We start from the raw sequence: 19,330 nt of genomic DNA on the forward strand, positions 1-19,330 counted from the left end.
AAAGAGAACACAGGATGGAAACTACTTAATTGAGCAGGCTCCCAGGATTACTCAGGATCACGTGGCCATTCTCAGCCAGACTCCAGTTACTCCCCAAACTTCCGAAAGTCCTGGTGATGATTTCTAACTTAATATTTCACAGCTTTCTCAAGGATCCGATGCACATTAATCCACTTGGTGTTCAGTGTGACTTTCTATAAATCCAGTTTCAGTGCACTGCAGACACCACTTTCTCCATTCAGGTATTAAGTACACAAATAGGGCATCCCCACCACGGGAAAGAAAGATTTGTTTATGTGTTAGGAGGACAGTATGTGGCTGGCACATGAGCAACAGGTGCAGGGCTGACTCATTTTGGTTTCCTCACCTGCGAAGGGGGAACCCAGCATGTGTCAGAAATTCCTGATACAGTAAGGACAATTACCAAAGTCTTTGCCCTTCTTTTTTTTCTTTTTTTCATTTAAGGCAAGAAATGTATGTCCTTTGTTTGCCAACACTTAAGAGAACTAGCCTGTCCCGAAAGTCAAAGCACCCAACCTATGAAAGCTGGAGGGTTGGGCTTTTTTTTTTTCTTTTTTTTTTAAAGGCCTGAATGAGGTGATAGCTTCATGCTGACAGCTGAGAAGCAGGTCAGTCAGGTTCTTGGGTGCTCTATTACACAAGCAAGATACGACCAGCCCCACCTAATTTTGTTTCTCTGGCACCCTCCTGCTCAGTGGGACATCAGTACACCTAACCCATCTGCTTTCTCTAATGCAAGACAGACTCATTCCAACCAGAACAGCTGTGATACTCCAGTTCTTGTCTGTAAACACCTCCTAGACCTGAAGGTAAGTGTGTGCTGGATTACATAGGATCCCTAGTCCCTCGTCCCTCGCTCTCTCGCTCTCTCTCTTACTTATTTACCAAACAGAATCAAAGCAAGTTGAACTTTTGGCAGAACAGCCTGGCAAGTACCTACAGAGACCATTGTAAAGACAGGTAGTTGTTTCATTAAGTAATTACCTTCCAAATGAGCATTTGTGCTAAGTGAGTTAACTTTAAGAATTATTGCCAAATTTGCTAGATGATGAAACCAGTTGAAGAGTTAAATAAAAACCTTGCTTAAAACGTAAGTGACTACAAGAGAGTGTTTTCTTAAGTCAGATCTTAGTAAGTTTCAAAATGTTTAAAGTGGAAGTGGCTACGTGAATATAAATGAATATTTAGATTTAAAGTATGCATTTGGTTCAAAGGTTCTTGCTAAAGTATTAGAATACGGTAGCTTTTGAAAAACAATCTGCTAATGCAATGAATTATTAACCTTCTATATATCTTTCCCAAAGATTTTCTTAATTAAAAATTGGCAAAGTGATGTCTATGTATTATTTTACTTAGCATGGTATGTGTACATGTATAGCTCTCAACGGAAATCTAAAAGGCTAAGCCAGTGGCTGCAAAAGACATCCCATGGATCAAAGATGTGGATTAAGTTTCTTAAATTTATTTTGTTTGTTCTGTGTAAGGCTTCTCTTATTAAAGGGATGCTGATTTACTGTTTAACACTTTCTAATCAATCCATAGAGGCTGCTTCTACAGATAGTGAAACACGAGAGAAGGCTGGAAACCCCATGTTTGGAAATTTGGGTCCAGAATATTTCTTTTGGAGACACAATCTTTCTAAGCTTAACACTCTTCTACCTAATTATTTCAGTATTGAAGTTTATGACTGAGAATGCCCAAGTTAGCAGGGACTATGACATTCTATCTATTTTCCTGGGCTTATGCATTCCTCAGTCTTTTAATTAAAATGATCACAAACTTTTGAAATTTATTATTTCCTGAAAGAAAGTCACGTTTTTCCTTTTATTTGTTTCTTTCTTTTAAACTCAAAGTGAAATGATGTGGGTCCTCAGGTATAATCCTACCTTCTGACTAGTTAAATCTTCACACCCTTTCAAAACCCTCTTATAAAAGAGGCATTTTGAGAAGCATGATTCCTTATGTCTTCATTTACTGTGGTTCTTTCATCTAGGGACAGCAAAATACTGTCCAAGATTGGAAAGTCCACTCAGTGTAACACTCAAGTTCTACCTGGGATATTGGCTACACGTCAGACTGAGTTTCCTATGACAAAGACAAACAAAACTCATCTATCTTAATTTTTAGCCAGAAACCTATAAGAAGAATGATCACAGGCAACTGAGAGAGAAGTAGTACAGAATATACTCTTTAGTTATTTCACTACAGAAACATGTTTTTATATTATCCCCTCAGTGCAGCTAAAGTAATGTTTTTATTTAAAATTTCTGATTTTGATTTAGTTTAGAATGACTAGCATTTCTCTTCCCTTGCATGGGTTGATTACCTGATAGAAACCAGGGCACCTCCATATTTTTAAAGCTTGGTATAAAATGGGTATGACTCGGTTACAACAGGAGGGCTGGGCAGAATAATAACGTTACGAACTTAAGGAGGAACAATTTTATGCACAGTAAGTGTGGATTTTCTTTCCTTAATTGCCACAGGTTTCTGGGGTTTTTTTGTTTGTTTTTTTTTTCCCCTCTCACCACCTCCTGAAGCCCTCTATACAAAAGTAGTAATGTGAAACCACTTTTTAGTGCCAACACCAAAGACAGGGGAGAAAATAGTTTTCATTTTCTTTGTATAGACGAATTATTTTTTTAAAAAAACCAGTGAAACTCACACTCTCCGAAAGTATATTTTTAAAGTTTCTGAACATTAGAAACAATAAAAACATTTCAATATATACAGAAAGATTTAGAATCTTTGTTTCAGGTATCACAAATTGGATGGAAATCCTCCTCTCTCTTTCTGTTCCCTTTATAATAATTCTCATATTAGAAGTTTTTCAAGTTTGTAATGAGTTTATCTCTGTTCCTAGGTTACATCCTGAAAAGTCCTCTTAGGAATTTCCACCTAGGGGCAAAGAACAGAAGAAATGATGCTGCCTGGTCCTCCTGGTTTTCTCTCTCTCTCTAATTTCACTTTCTTTCATCCCCACATTCTCTCTGTCTCTACTGTGCACCTGGTTGACTGATGAATCTTGGGAACACAGAAGCATGCCATCCATCATCCAGCATAGCTTTACACACAAATATACCACACAGTTTACATATCTCAACTCTAGAGATGGAAAGAGGCTGCAAGAAAAGGGTAAAGGTAAAGAATACAGAGTACTTTTATTGTCCTCTGGAGCTTCTGTACCACTTCCATTAACCTTCCCTGCTTATAATGTGCTTGGTTCAATTCAGAATGGGGTCCAACTTAACCAAAATTGCCAGTTCTTGCCCCAGCAAAAATCCAGGGCTGGGGTTCTGAATAGCTGATGGCTTCAATTCCTGGCTGCTTCTGTCCCTTTAAGATGAATGGACCTGAGTAAGAGGTGTAACCTGGCTCTCTTAGAAGCCAGAGAGCAGAAGCAAAATTGTCCCCAGCTGCCAAGCTAGGACAGCAGGAACGAATCAATATTCACAAAAGCCTTTCCCACAACTGTATTAATTTTGGAATAAATGGCAAAGAGCCTTCACAACATACTGTCTTATCCCACTCTTCCCTTTCTCTCTTTTCCCTGGACATGAATTACAGGCAGTAACAGAATGCTTGGCTCATTGCGGGTGTTGAAACCTTAGGTTTTCAAGTTACAATCAAAAGCTGGGTAAAGGGTAGCAAGATCCCCTTGGTGGTTCCATGTTACAAGCAAAGTGAAACAGGAACAACAAAACTCACTTTGTTGACTCTTGGTATGTGGATTCTCATTACTGGAAAGGACCAAAAGCTCTATGCCACGTTCCTCATGTGACATTATGAGAAAATTAGATGAAAAGCTAAGGGTTGTTTTTTGCTCCCCTCTGGTAACCACTTCTTTAGGATGAGAAAATAACCAGAAAGCCTAGGTTTAGGGAAAGCAATCAAACTGCCTAACAGTAAGACAGGTGGCCAAGTGCAATGCATAAACAAATCAGATCACTGGCAGTAGACAATGAAAAAGGTTATAACGTTTGCTATGAAACTGACAGAGTTCACAGGAAAGAGCTGTTTCTGAAAAGGTCCATGTAGGTATTTTTAGACTAAATTGAATTGTATTTTAAATGTGCTAGGTGAAGCAACAGTTTAGTGAAATATTGGTGAACTTCAGGTCCTGGGGATAAATCATTCCTGTGTTGTTAATGTTAATCTGTAAATTACATGGTAAAAGTGTTTATCTAGAAACCATGGAGACAATTGTTGGGATTTTCTTAAATTAGGATAAAAGTGTACTTAGTATGTTTAAGAGGCACTTAAGGGAGAAGTCACTATTTTTCTAGTGTTTAAAAATGTGGGATTATCACCTGCTCTGGTTAAAATAAAATTTGGAGGATTTCATTATTCTTTATTATTCTGTGCTAAGAAAACATTTGTGGGAAGAGTTCTAAAAACCAGCTGATTACCAAATTCTATATTCCTTTGTAATTTTTGTTACATAGATGAGTGATTACTAGCTTTCAATGCAAAGGTCTGAATCCTAGCCCTATGTTTCAGCCACTAGCTATGTGTCCTTGAATACATTATTTACATTTTTTATGTCCCATTTAATTATCTGTAAAATAGGATTAATAATCCCTTCCTTATTGTTTGATTGTTTTTGTTAAGAATTAAATGAGAAAACATGCAAAGCATCTGATGTAATAGATGCATACTAGTAATATGTTTTCCAATTATGTTAACAATTTTTAGGATCTAAATGAATTTTCTTGATTACCACAGAAAAGTGAATGAAATATAAATAAACAGAATTGTCACAAATACAAATACCTATATAATCCCTACCAAGTGAAGAAACAGATTATTAGGAGCACACAGAAGTCCCTTTCATGCCCACCCAATGAATACTGTCTCCTTCCTTCCCGCAAGTAACCATTTTCCTGACTTTTAACATTCTAGTTTTTGAACTTTATAAACATGCAATCATAGAGTACAACGGGCATTTTAAGCTCTGCATGATATTTGTGATAATCACTCATGTTACTGTATGCAACTCATCTGTGAATCTCATTTATTTTTCATGTGCAAATATTAAACAGTTTATTATCCAACCTGTTACTGGTGGATGTTTAGGTTGGAGACACATAAATAATGCCCTTATGAATGTTCTTGTATGTCTGCCTGTTTGCTTTTTAAGCAGAACTTTCTTAAGTGATAAACACAGGGCATGGAAATGACTGTATCTTTTAAACCTTAGAAATCCACAGGTATAGACTGCTTGCTAAAAGTCTTTGGAGAAAAAATATTATATCAGGATGTATTATAGATAAGTCTAAGTTGTACCACTGTGTAAGTAATCATTAAGCAGGGAGAGGGGTACTTAAAACCACACGATAATCAGAGGGAGTAATTTAGAGGCTCCTCAGACCCTAGTGAAAAATCATCAAGGTTGAAAATATTTGTAAAAATTTCTGGGGGAGCTTTTAAGAAATGGCAATTAATGTTAGACATAAATAATAGCAGTTGCACCTCCTTCCTTTTCTTATCTCAGTCATCCTGGAGGCTTTTAGTGAAAAATAAGCTCTAAGGTCCAATTCAAAGAACATAAAATCAGTTCTCAGACTTTATTGTCTGAAGAGGAATAGTCTAACATTTTTTTTTTACCTTTTTCAATTAAAAACACTTTAAATTTTAGCACCTAATTAGGTTGGAGTCAGTAGACTTGGCTTTCAGTGCTGCTTCTTTTAGCTTCCATTACTGGTCACTCTGAACCTCGGTTTCTTCATCTGCAAAATGGGGATAACGTGAGCTACTCTTTTTGTCTCAATGGATCGTTGTGAGGCTCAAATGAGATGATATTATAAACTGTAAGACATTTTTAGAAATATTATTATATTTTAATAAGAAGAAATGGAAGTTAACATTCACTAACTGCTTACTTTAGGCCAGATATTGTTGAGAGTACTTCTACATAAATCATTTCATTTAGTCTGCAGAACACTGTGAAGTCAGTATGATTATGATATTGATAAAGCAACTGCTTAATGTGATGATTATTTTTCACATGTTATTCATGATAGAAACCAGAATTACAATATAAATATAATTTCAAAACCTTTCCCCCATATTCTCCTATCTATGAATTGTGGTGCTTCCACACTTAAGAGGCAGAATGATGTGCCCAGATTGGAGGTCAGAACCATGGTTTCAAACTTCAACTCTGCCACAATCTAGTTAGGTACTTTTTTTCCACACACACTCAAAACCAGTTTCTTCATTTATACAAGGGAATGCAATGAAAAAATCCCCAATTCTAAAAGTATTTCTGACTTTCTGTTATTTGGTATTAATAGGAAAAAGGGTAACATGAAGTAAACATGCTGTGAAAAAAGGGATGTTAACCTCAAATTCAAGTAACTCAAATTAGGAACTAATAAAATGTTTTCAAGTGAAGTTCCTGACTGACTCACTTTAAAGTGGTATGTTTACTGTATAATCAATAACATCATTTTCATAATAAATACTCCCAATTACATCTTTATAAAGAATATGTTTTCTTAAATAGGTTGAAGAAAGAAGCCCTATATTACATTATTTTTAAAAAATTACTTAGTAGTCCATATATTGTACAATACGTGTGTGTGTGTGTGTGTGTGTGTGTGTGTGTGTGTATTTCAACTTGTCCCAAGCTAAATGGTCTTTGAAATAATGAAATAGTAGTGTCTGGCTTGACAAAGATTTTGCATGGCATTCCCTAGAGGAAGAAAGAAAGAAATACTATATAGAAAATAGAACTCAGTAACTCTAGTTTTAATAAAATCCAAAGGAAACAAACTTTTGGAATAGAGTATGGTACTATCATGTCAGCATTATGTCTCCGGATTTTTTTATCACTTTAAAAATGTAGATCCATTTAAAAAAACCTCAATACTTCATTTAATAATTCAAATGGTCATTATTTTCTTTCAGATTCTCATTATTAACACCAATACCAAAGAAGATTACAATGTTGACTTCAGTCAAAATTCTGTTGATTTCAATTTTGTTTAGTTTACTACTATTTGGAAGTCATGGAGAAGAAGGTCGAGAAATAAACACAACACAAAACATTGCAGAAGACTTAAAAACAAGGGAAAATCAATCTATTCCTTTGGAAAGTGAAGCAAATTCAACCTCAGATAAAGAAAATAGAGAAACCTCCCATCCCAAGGCAACTAATTTCTCTTTTGGGGATCCATCAAATAAAACCCATGGAACAGATTTCTACCATAATTTGTCAACAGACAACTCTTCCCGTCTCAAACTCATGCCCACACTTTCCCCAAGTCCTCCTTTGAGCCACAGCTTTGTTTCTAAATTGCCTTGGAACTCATCCGTAGCAGATGAAAATCCTCTGCCAGTCTCAGCACCTCCCAATACTACAGCTATTGTATCTTCCGAAAACTTCACTCGGTCTTCGGTCAATGATACCATGAAAGCTCCTGACAACAGTTCCATTACAGTTAGCAACCTCCCTTCAGGATCAAGCACCATATCTGTGACCCCCATGATAAAGGAAACAGATGGATGGCCTACCATGACAGGAGATAGCTTGGCGGGGTTTACTGCCTATCAAGAAACAACTTTATATCCCACCTTGAAATTCACCAATAATTCAAAAATCTTTCCAGATACATCAGACCCCCAAGAAGGTAAATATAAATGGATTTAATTTTCCTTTTGTGTGAAACTGAATCTCCAAATAAGTCATTACACCTAAGAAATGCACCACACTAGAAAAAAAAGGAGACTGCAATAGCACAGGTGGTTCTTATTTTGGGGGGAGAAACCATGATATTCATAGTGAATAGTGAAGGGATCTTAGGGCTTAAGTCAGCAAAGACTAGTCATTACTGTATGGGAATGTGAGAATGTGATGAGACTGGGACAAAATGAGAAGTAGGTTAGATTGAAAAGAAACAGAAACTGAGGTAGTGGTACAGTTTTGAGATACTGGGTAACAATTTTTACTGCATTTCAGAAAGACTACCTGAAATTTCACAGGCTTTTAGGAATATAATACAACTGAAGTTTAAAAATATATGTATTTTTAAATATATATATTTTAAAAATATATTAAAAATATATGTACTTAAAAAATTTAAACTCAACAGAAGAATACCCTCAATTTTTAGTCCAGTACCTACTGAACACCATAAAAATGGAATTCAGCTTTGAGTAGCACAAGAAAATTGTGTTATGGGGACATTTCTGTTTCATTTAGAGATTAGTCAAGCTTTAAAACATAAAGTGGAAAAGATCTCTAATGTTTAATGAAAATTCATTCTATTTTATTTTCTCAGGTCTAACCATGTTTTTGTTTTCTGAATTAAAAAAAAATAACTCCTCTTTTCCCCCCATGAACTCACTGATTTCCAATACAACTTATCTACAGATTATATTAGTGATATAAACACCAAATCATATAAACAAATTCCTATTTGAGAGTTGTTGTTAGTGTACAGGAAAAGTTTTAAATTCTGAAATCTAGGATTATTATAGTACTGCAACCAGTATATTGTATATACATATATTTTCATAATTTTAAGACATCTTTCCATTCATACATACTCTGATATTCCATCAGAAAGAATTTTTTTAAACTATTCTGTTTTGTCTTTCTAAACTTAATATACATATTGAGAATACTGAGTACTTAATCCTACCATTGCTCATTAATCAAAAAACACTTAGTTAACTTTGCTTCACTTTTATCTTGGTAAAAAATGTGCTGCTGTTGACCTTCCAACATATTTTTTGTGTATAAATGGAATCTGATATAGAATTAGAGACCCTATAAGACCTCTTGACTACCTAATTAATAAGCTTCTCAACAAATTTTTTTTAAACTTGAAAATAAAATGCACTAAGTATAAATCCAGGAAGCATTCAGTGATTTATTGATGACTTAGTCTTCAAATAAGGTGTTTGATAAAGGGGATGATAGAATGAAATTTTGGACTCCTTTAACTCAGACCTACACATCTGTTCGCAATGTGCAAGGCACTGCAAACATCCTGCTTTGTTTGGTCTATTTGTTGTATTTGGAAATACCCTCTATCAGGATATATTTCTTTTTCTTCATAAAGCCTTTTCACTTGGGGTTTGTGGATTCAATTCCTATTACCTACTTACTCCCATTAGCTTTTTACTTTTCAATTATTATAGAAACAAACTCAAAGCTTATCTCATCATTAAAGTTCATCAGAGATTGAGTTGATTAAAAACATAATATAGAATTCAACAAAGAAATTAGATCTTAATAGAGAAAACACATGGCATTTCAGTACTATTAGTGTTAATATGTAATGAGATAGTTATAAAACTAAAGCTTAGAAGTATTTCAAGATAATTCAAATTTTGAAATACAGTTTTATCAGGAAGCATATTTTCCAATATATCCCCCAAATTCAGTACTTTATAAAACACACACACACACAATGTATATATATTCCTCTGTATATACATATCCATTATCTAATTTAAAAAAAAGTGTTAAACATTCTTTGCTTACACAAAGTCCGCATGTATATATTTCTGTTCTTTGAATAACTGTTTTCTATTTCTTATCTGTAAATTATTTTTTCTTTGTCCTCTAGAGAACAGAAATACAGGAGTGGTATTTGGGGCCATTTTAGGTGCTATTCTGGGAGCTTCACTGCTTAGTCTTGTTGGCTACTTGCTGTGTGGAAAAAGGAAAATAGACTCATTTTCCCATCGGCGACTTTATGACGACAGAAATGAACCAGGTAAAAACAACTTTCAGAACTTCACCTGTACACAGTGGTTTTAACTAAGTGAAGTTGCTAACGTTCACTGCATTATCTAGAAGGCATTTAGAGATTCATATGACAGAAACGAACTAAAGATTTATTCTGATCTATTTTCTCTTTCTCAAAGACCATAACCAAAATAACTGTGGAACTGTGTGTGAAATTTTAAAACCATTTGGAACTGTTGCTCATCGCATCACAATTGGTTTTAAGTAATAATCCCAGAACCTAAAACATATCATTATAATTGAAAGATAATGGCATGATATTAAGAACAAAATAGCCAGTTTTGTTAGCAAGTAACTGGGGAGCCATTATTCACCGTTGTTGGATCTCTTAGTAGCAGTAATTTGAAAAATGATTTATTCTAATCTGGAGCTCTTGCAAAGTTTGCACGTATACAATAGCCCTCTATTAATTATCTTAATGAGTGTCTAAAACAGAATTGCTAAAGGGTTGCATATTTGGGTACATAAAGTCAGATAAACCTTAATTCAGAAATTTCCCAATCATGTGATGCAAAAAAACCACCACATCTATGGATGAGAAATGTGTCTGCTAAGAATAAAGCACTGTGTTTGATCTTAATAATGCAGTAGTAATTAGGACAGAAATAAAATCAAATGCTCGATTCAACCCTTTTTTTCTTTAATATTTCAGGACAAAAAAAAATCTGTTTTCTGGTTTACACAAGGGACTCTTGCCACCATAAAAAATAGTTAAATGCCCCTGTTGGGTCTCATTGATAAAGTCTTGTTGATTTTTGATAAGTTTGGAACATTACTGATATATTGTTAATTTTCCAAATCAAATCCATTAATTGTAAGTTAACTGAATTCTGCTTATGGACTTCTAGCAATCCATAGAAAATAAAAACTATCACTTTTCAAAATTGAAGGATAGGATTTCAATCAACAGGGTTTTCCAAACTTTTTCTTTTTAACTTCAGAATATTTTCTTCAAATGTTATCACATGCAAAAGCTCAGTCTAACAACTTGATATAATCTAAGATATTGTGATCGAGGCATAATGGAATAATTCAATTACACCACCTGTTTTACTCTGTCAGCTTTGAGACACCTTTCCCAAATTCCTAAGGTTCCTGGGGGTCCAATTTGTAAACAGAAGCCTTAAGGAATAGGTGGATATGAGAATACCTAGCTGAATAATGAGATTACTAGTCTAATTAGCAAGTAGTCCCTGCTTTAGTATTCAAATACCTAGTGCCCCAAGTTTTCTTTAAATTCAAGAATATAAAAGAAATAATAGTTAGTTGTTTGTTGAAAATAAAAACAATCTCCAATATTATTAATCAGGATAAGAACCTGGATCTCTCAGAAGGAAACATAAGATTTTACAAATTGTTTTCTTTCATCTCCATCTTCAATGGCTCACCCATAATGATATTAAGACCCTTGGTAAAATAATGACACATTTTAAAATTAAAGCTCTTCACTTTTTAAAAATTATTTTTATACCAGAAGTAAAAATTCTGAACATGTTGACAAGGCTCTGAATTCACAAGATTCAAAAGTCAATGAGAGGGCTTCCCTGGTGGCGTAGTGGTTGAGAGTCCACCTGCCGATGCAGGGGACACGGGTTCGTGCCCCGGTCCGGGAAGGTCCCACATGCCGCGGAGCGGCTGGGCCCGTGAGCCATGGCCACTGAGCCTGCGTGTCCGGAGCCTGTGCTCCGCAATGGGAGAGGCCACAAGAGTGAGAGGGCCGCATACCGCAAAAAAAAAAAAAAAAAGTCAATGAGACATGTCAATACTTCTTTATATAAAGTATTGCTATATTTCTGTTGTGATCTCTCCCTTAGTTCCTTTATTTTTGGACCACCAGCAGTGAAATTTTGGAAGTTAAACTGTTCATAGTTTTAGAAGAAAAATGTGGCTTGCAAAATATGTACTTATTTAAAATTCAAAACTAATCTCTGAAAATCCCATATAAAAACGTGTAACTAACTCATCCAGAACAATTCCTACAGTCTAGCAGATGCCTGAGCATGCATCTTCCAGACTGTCACTATAAAGCAATTTTTTTGTTGCTTTTTTAGTTCTGCGATTAGATAATGCACCGGAACCTTACGATGTGAGTTTTGGAAATTCTAGTTATTATAACCCAACTGCGAATGATTCATCTACACCAGCAGGCCGAGAAAATGCACGGGATGGCATTCCTATGGATGACATACCTCCACTTCGTACCTCAGTATAAAACTAAGGGGAAAAAGGCTTCGGATGGCAAATGTTCACTATATCCTGGCCTTTCAAATCCTTCATCCGAAAGCTGAAGCAAGATCACTCTCATGTGGCCTGTGCCAAAGAGAACTGTAAAAGCATGAGACGAGTAGCAGAAACATAGAGGATAAATCATCCAAAAGGTTTCCTTTCTTCCATTTCTCACTGTGCTGAATCATCTATTGAGTAACCTTAATTTATATTTTGGTCTATTTTTTTCTTAGCAGGAAATGTTTGTGGAATCAGGTAAAACTGAAAGATTTCACCATGATTGCCCCGCCCGATAATTTAATTAAAAAATCCTTCAATGAAAATAGGGACCCCAAATTACATTTTTACTTTTTTGGGGGGGGTGAATTGACTCTTCACTGCTCCCCGTGTAGTCATAATACCACATATCAAGATTGGCATTTTCCTGAAGGAAAATTGGAAGGGTGATTTTATTTTTTTAAATTTTGACTTAAAGCTAGAAAGAGAGTATGGCACAGATTCTGTTCCTGGGAAATTAAAGTAACAGGAGTGAGAGGCTTGAATTCCAGTACATTTTACTTTTCTGTATCAGCAGGTACATAGTCAGCCCCTTGAGTTGCCAAGTTGACAGTGACTTTGCATTCAACATACTATGGTAGGAAAGCTGATCCTAACCAGGAAAGTGATCACTTCTCTTCAAAGCATCGGGAATGCCAATCTGTGGTTTAATTTAGGCCACAATTAATTGGGTTCTTTAAAAACTCAGTGAGAAACTTAGTGAAAAAAGTCAGCCAATGCATATACCCATACATAACTTCTACAGTTTTAAGATGCTGGATAGGAACAGGATTTATTTTGTATTAGACATTATTGCTCAATCATATAGGGAATAGATTCTGCATCTCTAAGTGCATAAAATGTAAGGTTAAAAAAATATATAATGGAAGCCTTAAGCAAACAAAACATTTTCTGAGTGTCACTTTCACAAGTGAAAATACAAGACACTTAATTTGGATTCTAGTATATTTCAGTTTGTTTTCAATTACTGCCTGTTTTGGGCAGGAAAAATATATTCCACAGTATAGGAAGGTTGAGGCTTTAGGGATTAGAAGATTAAATCAACAGCTAAATTCCCAAAGAAGCAGTGAATGTGTGAAGAGGGCATATGTCACAAGAGATTTTACTGTTGAATTGATACATGGTATGTGTGTTTGCGTGTGTGCATGTATGGTGGGTATGAATAAACAGAGCAACAGCCTCAGAAAACGAGGGCCAGGAAGTAAGCAATGGAAGAACATACTTACCCCATATTGCCATAAAAATAGCAAAGAAGACTGTCCCTCCATTATCAAACAGATATGTTACCTTAGTGGAAAACAAACAAAAGTATTAGTCACACTTTTGGTTATAATAATCCAGTGATTACTGTTTGCATTTAGGTACTATTGATTTTTTTTTCCCAATGGAATCACATTATTTTATAGTTTTCAAATATAAGATAGGCAATCCTTTCATGGGTCCTGCAACTGTTTCATGTGATTTTCTCATGGGGAGAGGTGGGGAGTCAGCATTTGCCCCCTTCTCTTCTCTTTTCCCCTCTGACTCTACCTTCATTTCTGCTTAGAAGTGGTTCTCGTACCCTGAGGAAGTACTTGTGGGCCACAAGTAGAAGCTACACAGAGAGCTTTAAGAAGTTAGCTAAGGCATGCCTAGCTGCACTTCCTGTTAGCAAACTTCCAGGATTGGGAGAGTTGCAAAATGCGGAATTCCAGTAGTGATCCAGCACTTCCAAGGGAAAGGGATCACAGTGCTATCCCTACTCCCTGATGTCTTTCAGAATGTGCCATGGCTCATTAAGAAATTTCATAAATCACTGGACATTTAGGATACAGTCCAAGTGTTTTTTAATCAGACATGACCTGAAGTTTTATAAAGAACAATGTACAGTTATACAACATTATTGAATATACATTTCAGGGTTGTAAGAATCGTTTGATTTTAATAAAGTATAAACTCAATTTACCTTTGCCTCTTTTTATTCGCGTAATGCCCTAACTATATTTATAATTTAGTGAGGGAGCTTAAACCAATATAGCCAAGCCAATGTTTGGCAGTCATTTAAATACCATAGAAACTAAAGAGAAAATAGGGGCATTATCCTCACAGGAGTGAGAGGCCAACTGGGGGCTAAAGAACATTATTCTAAGGAAAGTGGGAGTTAGAATGGTGTCCTCTTTGCTCAGTCCACAGTCTAGAGGCTGCTCAATGGGTGCATTAAAACAACATGAATGTGTATTTTAATTGCAACATCTGGAACACACTGTAAAATAATATAAAACAGATAAAGGTGGGATATATTTTCTTATTATGTAGCATTACTGAAAATTTTATTATACAAAAGATGTGCTGCTTTTGAAAGTTGGTGGATAGGTGCAAGATGTCCTAGATGCTTCTAAACTTCTAAGACTGTTAAGGCTTGGGCTTTTAAAAAATGTTATAAGACTTGGTTTTCACACCAATCATCAGTATATATTATGTACAATAGAGAAAAGGACCGCAAAGAAATTCTCTCACAGAGTTGATAAAATTCCACCCAGCGGGGGAATCCAGCTTTTTTGTGTCCAGAGGCATCCCACAGAAATACCTGCGGCTGCCAAGCAACTGAACAGCTGTCTGCTTTCCTTTATAAACAAGCCTAGTGAAGGAAAGAGCCTCTTAAGAGTGTTAGAACAGAGACTTCACACATGAGGACGTAAAGGTCACCAAGAAATAATGGCTCCCCCTGCTCCAGAAACAGCCAGGTTTTTAGAAAAGTGACACATAAAAAGCAATACTTAACAACAATTGTGTTGCACAGACATAATTTGTCATTGTTCATGCAATATTTTCCTTAAAAAAGCTTTTCATTTTTTTCTTATTAGTTTTGTCTACAAATCTTTCAGGCATTTTTAACTAAGTAAATTTAAATATCAGCTTTTCAGAAACACATCCACGAGACACGGTGAGGTATACATTCCATATTGATGTAATGTGAGATTACATACATGTAGTGGGAGATAAAACTAGAATGGGAGTTAGGGAAGTCTTCAGAACTTGCCCTGAGGAGGAGTGTAAAAGTATAAAATCATTGTTTTACCCACTAAACTATTACATGTGGGGTGTATTATGACAGGGGAGACTGTGGAGATAAGAAAAGCACTTAGAAGCCTGCGGTTACAGCTTCCGATGATATGGGTTTTTAGGGTGCCGATATAAGTTGCTGAATGGAAATGGAGGAGAGGGGGAAGGAAGAGTCAAGCACAGTGTGGATGGCTCAAGCTTAGATCGTGAGTGATCAGAAAAATCCCAAAGCAACGTAACAGACTTTTCTAAAAGCAAAAAAAAAACCTTGTCTGATCTACAAATGTATTTGCAGTTAATTATTTTATTGGAAAAATAGCTTGCCTTTATGCGTAGGGAACCTCTGGACAAGCTTTTTATTCAACATTGTTGATGTAAATAGGGATGATATAAGAAGACAGAAGCAAACTATGCCTCAAACAAAGCTGTGTTTTAGCACAAATTCTCCACTTTTTTTTGTGTGTGTGTGTGATACGCAGGCCTCTCACTGTTGTGGCCTCTCCCGTTGCGGAGCACAGGCTCCGGACGCGCAGGCTCAGCGGCCATGGCTTACGGGCCCAGCCGCTCCGCGGCATGTGGGATCTTCCCGGACCAGAGCACAAACTCGTGTCCCCCGCATTGGCAGGCGAACTCCCAACCACTGCGCCACCAGGGAAGCCCTCTCCACTATCTTTGACATGTGATTTCTCTTGCAGAGCTGAGCATGGCTGGAAATCAATAAATGTGGATATTGTTTAAGGAGATAAATTTCTTATTAGGTTGGAAGCTTAAACTCTATGTCTCCTCTACTGTAGTTGATAGATCTCTTTCTAAAATTGTTTCATGGGTTCAGAATAACTTAAGCCTCTGGAAACTGCCACTGGGCTAAGGTGAACAAGGTGCCTCTTGGGCAGATTCCACGCTGCGGGCCAGGAGATTACGGGGTGGGGGGGGGCGGGGGGCGGAGGCAGGGTTTGGAATTTAGGCTGAAGTTCAGCCCTCTCTCAGTTCCTTAGTGCCTAATTCTTCGACACAGCAAAATCTGTGTAACTATCCATGTCCATTGGACCGGGGCAAAGGTACACCAAACATGGCAACTTCATTTTTTTTTACCCCTCCCCCAACTCATTACTTATTTAGGGCAACAGCTTTTTAAATGTGGTCCTAGAAATCAGAATCACCTGAGGAGCCTCTTAACATGCAGATTTCTAAGCCTCGCCCTTGGCCAACTGATTCTGAATCTCAGGACGTGGGGCCCAGGAATCTGCTTTTTAACAAAAGTTCTAGGTGATTCTGATGTGTAATCTTATGCAGACTCATCCATGAAACTTCTTAAAGAAGAAAGATGATCTGTCCTAATTCTGTTGGAGCCCTAATATCAGTATACAGTCTGAAGTTCACTCTAGGTATTGGATAAATGTTTGTCGAACAAGTGAAAAAACCCCAGATACTAATAACTGTTATAAATAAGGCTAACTTCTAAGGTTGAGTCATTTTTAAAATCATATGTAAAAACAATGCAGGACCCTTGTACCTGATGATTTCACCTTAACTGAGAAATCCTAGCATAATGGAAATTGACAGTGTGGTGTCAGGTGCTTTGAAAAGAGTATGCAAATATCACTGAATTAGTTAATTGAAAATATTTCTTAATTCCCATACTTTTAAGTATTAAAAATGAAAACAGTCACCAAAGAAAATGTTAATGTACTTAAATATAATTTTTATTATATGACAGGACCACATTTTCTCTGAAACACACCCTTGAAATTATTAAGGAAATTATTACATGCACACACATATTTCAGTAAAATATGACAGATTTAATTTCCTGTTACTGTCACAAGTCGTGATTGATTCTATAAGGAATTGCCCAGTTCCTAGATGATGTCGCTGGGTGATGGGATAGGCTAGATGATTCTAGATTGGTGGCCTTGTTTCTTTGCTAAAAATCTCTTCCCTTATTTCTGACACTGCCCATACAGTAACCTCTAGGTGTTTAAGTATGTAAACTGACTTTAAAAGAGAATGTTTATTTTCATTCAATGAAGGAAGAGTAATTCTGATTTTTAAGGTGTAAACCAAGTAGCTACATTTTACCTTAGCCAGAAGAACAAATACAAGACACATTAAAGATTTCTCCGTAGTGGGTTTTATTTCTTGTTTTGTTCCATAAGGCAATATTCTCCTTTGCAAGCTAACTTTTCCACCTACCTTATAATAGTTACCAAGTGAATTCTTTCTTCATACCTGTCCCTATATATACTATTTCTACAGAGTAAAGGAAGGATGTAGATACTGTACAATGACAAAGGCCCCCTAGATTTAATGTTTCCTTGGACAGTTTCTTCACTTTATCACTCTGCCACATATGATTCTTAGCTTGAGTGTTCAGATAATGCCAGTGTGTTTTATTAGAACTGTCCAAGTAGAAGTAACATATGTATATATGGATTTGTTGGTGTCCCTAGGGCTGTTATATGTCTTTGAAATGCATGGACAAAGGGAAAAACACGCGTATTTACATCGAATGACTCTATACACTTGGTTTTTGCAAAAAGTGTTGAGAAAATCCTTCCCCAAACAAGACATCTTTGTGGAACATTTAAAAGAATTCAACACTGAGCACGTTTTAGAAATTAAATTATAAACAAAACAGATTTTTTCCATGCCATGCATTCAAAATAAATAGTTCAGAAGCTAATTTTACTAAGTTTTGGTCTCCTAGTAGGATCCTGAGTGGCTTTTGATTTTACATCCACCCTTGTCAAAAGTTAATTGTATAGAGGCCTCTACTTCTGAACTAGATGGAGTAACAGAGATTGATTTTACCCCCATTCTGAAAACAACCAAAGAATGCACAAGTGTATAAAGCAACAGATTTCAAGATTGGATGTGAGGCAATGAAGGGCAGTGATCCCTAAGAGGCAGGAAACAAGTGAGGTGAGCATTATGATTGCCTCAGGTTACTACACTGAAAGTGTAGTCACCAGGGTGCAGAGAGCGACAACTCAGACAGTGAGCATTAATGTGAGGAGGCTACCTGAGGAAAGAGCCCCCTGAGAGGATTAGAGGAAACAGTTTCAGAAGCTCACAGAGTCAGGAATAGTGCCTGTTTCCACCAGCCAGACTGGAAATCCTCATTATCCACAGTGCACTGGGTAGAGTACACAGAAAGATCTTGTTTTCATTGTGGGAAAAAAGTGCTAGAAAGAGCACTGCTGTGAGCCCATCTCACAAATCCTAAAAGCAAGACCCAAAAGAATCAAATTTTTTTCAAGTAACTAAACCACAATGAGATCTCTCTAAACATCTATTAGAATAGTTAGAATTAAAAAGAAAGACCACCCTGAGAATCAGTGACTATACAGAAAACTGGAATTCTCATACATTGCTGTTGGAAATGTAAAATGGTATAGACACTTTGGAAAACAGTTTGGAAGTTTCTTAGAAGGTTAAACATCTTTCTATCTCATAATCCAGCCATTTTGTTCTAGGTATTGGCCCAAGAGAAATAACACTACTTGCCTAAATGAAGATTTGTAGACATTTGTAGCATCTTTATTTAAAATGGTAACAACTTAAAACAACCCAAAAGATCATTAACAGATGATGGATAAACAAATTTTTATATGACCATATAATGCAATACTACTCAGCAATAAAGAAAGATGATTGACTGATAAATGTTATGACATGGATGAATCTCAAAATAATTATGTTGGGTGAAATAAATCAGAAAAAAATCACACACTGTATGATTCCATTTACGTAACAGTCTGGAAAATACAAACTTATCTATAATGATAGGAAACAGTTTGTTGCCTGAGCACAGGAGTGGAATTTGGGAGAGATGGGAGGCAGAGATTACAAGAGGTCGTGAGGAAACTTTTGGAGGTGATGAATATGTTCATTATCTTGATCGTGGTGATGTTTTCACAGGAGCATATATATAACCAAAATGTATTCATTTGTTTACTTCAAATATGTACATTTTATTATCTGTTAATTGTACTTTAATAAAACCACTTTACAAATGAATAATAGTAATTGTAAAATTCAAGTACACATTTCTCAAACTTGTATGCACCTTGAAATCACCTGGGAGGTTTTAAGTTATGCTGATGCCTAGGTTCTAAATCCAAAGATTCTAATTTAACTGCTCTGGGATGTGGCTTGGGCTTCAGGAGTTTAAAACCCCCTTCAGGTGATTCTAATAGGCAGCAATTTGAGAGCTTTTGG

The 19,330-nt window shown here is 36.1% G+C and overlaps 2 protein-coding genes across 6 annotated transcripts in view; one reads left to right on the forward strand and one right to left on the reverse strand.

Annotated features, from left to right (window-relative positions):
- ANO3 (anoctamin 3) overlaps positions 1-19,330 on the reverse strand; it is a 269,884-nt gene that overhangs the window by 57,057 nt on the left and 193,497 nt on the right. The window contains exon 14 of the mRNA XM_067749578.1: positions 13,294-13,354. Within this exon, the coding sequence (XP_067605679.1) occupies positions 13,294-13,354 (61 nt within the window). The remainder of the gene's footprint in view (positions 1-13,293; positions 13,355-19,330) is intronic.
- MUC15 (mucin 15, cell surface associated) overlaps positions 711-19,330 on the forward strand; it is an 89,592-nt gene continuing 70,972 nt past the window's right edge. For 2 of the 5 annotated variants that reach the window (XM_067749582.1, XM_067749583.1), the window contains exons 1-3: positions 711-830; positions 6,934-7,655; positions 9,603-9,752. In XM_067749582.1, the coding sequence (XP_067605683.1) occupies positions 6,971-7,655; positions 9,603-9,752 (835 nt within the window). In that variant the 5' untranslated portion in view covers positions 711-830; positions 6,934-6,970. Of the gene's footprint in view, positions 831-6,933; positions 7,656-9,602; positions 9,753-10,436; positions 10,613-11,835; positions 14,013-19,330 lie in introns of those variants that run through there. The other 3 variants (XM_067749579.1, XM_067749580.1, XM_067749581.1) reach the window with 3 other exon arrangements.

The sequence above is a fragment of the Pseudorca crassidens genome, chromosome 9 (assembly GCF_039906515.1).
Source record: "Pseudorca crassidens isolate mPseCra1 chromosome 9, mPseCra1.hap1, whole genome shotgun sequence".
Taxonomy (NCBI): Eukaryota; Metazoa; Chordata; class Mammalia; order Artiodactyla; family Delphinidae; genus Pseudorca; species Pseudorca crassidens.